This window comes from Gordionus sp. m RMFG-2023, chromosome 4 (assembly GCF_954871325.1).
Source record: "Gordionus sp. m RMFG-2023 chromosome 4, tfGorSpeb1-WG-v2, whole genome shotgun sequence".
Taxonomy (NCBI): domain Eukaryota; kingdom Metazoa; phylum Nematomorpha; class Gordioida; order Chordodea; family Parachordodidae; genus Gordionus; species Gordionus sp. m RMFG-2023.
Genome location: NC_088778.1, coordinates 26,767,590 through 26,770,557, shown reverse-complemented (window position 1 = coordinate 26,770,557; position 2,968 = coordinate 26,767,590). Strand labels below are relative to the sequence as shown.

The following is a 2,968-nucleotide window of genomic DNA, read 5'->3' as shown; positions in this document are numbered from 1 at the left end:
TGCAAACCCTAATTTTTTTTAATTTATCCAATGCATTGTATAATTTTTTTAGACGTTTTAAGGTATCCTATAAATAAAAAGGCCATACTCTTAAGAGACTTTTAGGCCAGAGGTGGATTAATCATTTAGAAAAATCTCGCATCATTTATGAAAATTTTGAGGCTATTGGTGAAGTATTATTTTACTTTTCTAGTAGAACTCTTAATTCAGAGGTTTCCACTTATGATTCAATCGAAGCCTCTAATCTTTTACCTCAATGCCTTAATATAAATTACGTTATATTAGCCATTATAATTTATGAGATATTAATAACAATAGATCCAACTAATCTAGTGGATGCTAAAAATTGTATTGATTCCACAATCAATATATTAAAAAATAAAAGAGGCGATTATTCTTTTGATTAGATTAGAATTAAGGCTGAAAAACCTTTAGCAAAATTTAATCATAATAATTATGTTTTGATATATTGTCCTCCCTTTGACCCGATAATTTTATATTATATAAAATGGCCCTATCAGAATCATTATTAAACTTAAATATGGAAAGGTTACATCATGAAATGAATATAACTAATGGATTATTAGCTGCAAAAGTTAACACATAATTTTGAAAATATCCTAAATATTATGAGAAAATATCATTATGTATTTAAAGAATTGTATAAATGCTACTCAGCAGCCATCATCATTAGGGTATCAAAGGCTTCTTGTGAGGCCTCGATCTCTACATTAAAGAGAGTCTATATTTTTCCGCTACAAAAATAATCTCCCGTAGTCGCCAATATTAGATAGTGGTTAAATAACTAATAATATTTATTTTCAAATTTAGTTCAATAAGTTATATCGTTAATAATTATTTTAAAATTAATCAAAAACTTTTAAAAGAAATAAATAATTACTCAAATAAATATGAAATATAATTTAAGGTCTGCTCCTCTTTATTTAAAAGCATTATTCCTGCATAAATCTCATAATTATTATTTAAAATTGAATTATATATTTTATATTAATCATATATATTTCAAATCATTTGACTTTTCTCTCTTTCTTTCTTTCTTTCTTTCTTTCATTCATTCTTTCTTTTTGAAAGGAAAGGAAAGGAAAGGGAAGTTGAATCTTGGTCATTTTTCGAAGCAGGGACTTTCGATTTTAAATACTACAACTGAGCTTCGCTTCTGGGTCGAAAAAATCGCCCCTCGAAAGTAGAAACAAATGTTAAAGTTTATGTTAAATATTTATAGAGGCTAAATTTAAATTTAAGAGTTAGTATCTAAAGCTTATACTTTATAGATAATTTCATTTTTATTGGTTAAATAATATTACGAAAACTTTAAAATTTGCCCACCTTAACATATGACCACACTTTTTAGTTGTTCGGCATTACCATGCTCTACTTGATTGGACTTGGGTTATCTGGTGTAGATGATATTACAATTAAAAGCTATGAAATAATCAAAGACTGTGATAAGATATATATGGATATATACACTTCAATATTAATAGGAACAGATAAAAAAACTTTGGTAAACTAACTTATATTAAAATTAGATCTATACATTATATTAGGAATTGTATTATGAGAAACCAATAAATTATTTAAATAGAGAACTTCTAGAAGAATCAGATGGTCAGTTAAATCTTTTTAGTTATATTTTAGGCTTTTTTTAGATTTAATTAAAGAAGCACTCTCATTAAAAATTTGTTTACTTATTATAGGTGATCCATTATCGTAAATTTTCATAATAATTAAACTTAATTTAAATTTTTTCATAGTGCTACGACTCACTCAGAAATAATTTTACGCTGTATTGATAATAATGTAAAATATAAAGTTTTACACAATTCTTCTATTATAACTGCAGTTGGTGATTGTGGTCTTCAAGTAAATTATTTTTTTAGATATATAATAGCAGAAAATAGATATATAAATTTGGAGAAATAGTATCCATAGTAGCATGGGATGAATTTTGTAAACCAGCCAGTTTTTACGATAAAATTATTGCAAATATGAAAAGGGGACTACATACTCTTTGCTTGTTGGGTAATTAAAATTAGATTTTAAAAATTAAATGGTTTATAATAGATATTAAAATTCAGGAAAAGTCCATTGAAAATATTATCAAGTATGTGGTTAAATAATTGATATTGATTTTAAAAAAAAATTATATTAGAAATCGACCTATATATGAACCCCCTTATTTTTTAACAATTAATAAAGCCATTTATCAATTACTTGAAATATCCAAATCAAAATTAAAAGAAGATCCCGATAATGGTACAAATAATAATTTATAATTTTGTATTAAATAGTCTACAGCATTAATCAATTTGAGCACAAAAGGTTTTGGGTTAGCTAGAATGGGTAATGATAACCAAAAAATAGTTTCTGGAAAAATGGAGGAGCTATTAAATTTCCAATTTGGTCTCCCACTTCATTCTTTGGTTATTGTAGGGGAATTACATGATGTTGAACAAAAATTTTATGAATATTTTTCAATGCTTAATTATATTTAGTTGTAAATCTTATAATTTCACATTTTAAATCATTTGTATTAGCTATTTATATATCTATATTTTATATCAGAGATCTTTAGGCCCAGTATAAAAAAAACCATCCCAGGACCATAAAAAAACCTTTATAAAAATTGTTATTTATATTTAATTAACTTAGTAATGGAAAAGATTAAACCCACTGCTTCTACCTTCTCTCCTCACTTTGCTATTAGAGAAGATTGTAACATATCCCATCCCCTTAGACAATAAGATAATCTAAAAATTGGTTTTTAAGATTTTCTTCAACACCATCAGATGTGACTTCTTTTCTTCTATAGACTCTTCCCAATTAGCTATCATTTTATTATTGTTAGAATGAATGTTGTTGTTAAATGGCTTGATTTCACCAATTTTAAATTAAGATTCTCGATAAAATATTATTACACAACCCTCGAATTTCGTTGATTTTACAA

General features: G+C 25.6%; 1 protein-coding gene across 1 annotated transcript; it reads left to right on the top strand.

Annotated features, from left to right (window-relative positions):
- Positions 1-1,387: 1,387 nt before the first annotated feature.
- On the top strand, positions 1,388-2,516 carry LOC135928773 (diphthine methyl ester synthase-like). The gene is made up of 8 exons (XM_065465237.1): positions 1,388-1,525; positions 1,569-1,629; positions 1,671-1,731; positions 1,776-1,884; positions 1,923-2,043; positions 2,086-2,125; positions 2,174-2,277; positions 2,320-2,516. Exons 1-8 carry the CDS (start codon positions 1,388-1,390, stop codon positions 2,514-2,516), a joined length of 831 nt encoding a protein of 276 aa, XP_065321309.1.
- Positions 2,517-2,968: the final 452 nt, after the last annotated feature.

What these genes read in the sequence shown, in the direction of transcription:
- LOC135928773 (XM_065465237.1), top strand. Translation starts at nt 1,388, where the DNA reads ATGCTCTACTTGATTGGACTTGGGTTATCTGGTGTAGATGATATTACA. An exon ending in ACATACTCTTTGCTTGTTGG is followed by an intron (nt 2,044 to 2,085) that starts GTAATTAAAATT and finishes GGTTTATAATAG; the next exon opens with ATATTAAAATTCAGGAAAAG. An exon ending in AAAAGAAGATCCCGATAATG is followed by an intron (nt 2,278 to 2,319) that starts GTACAAATAATA and finishes AATAGTCTACAG; the next exon opens with CATTAATCAATTTGAGCACA.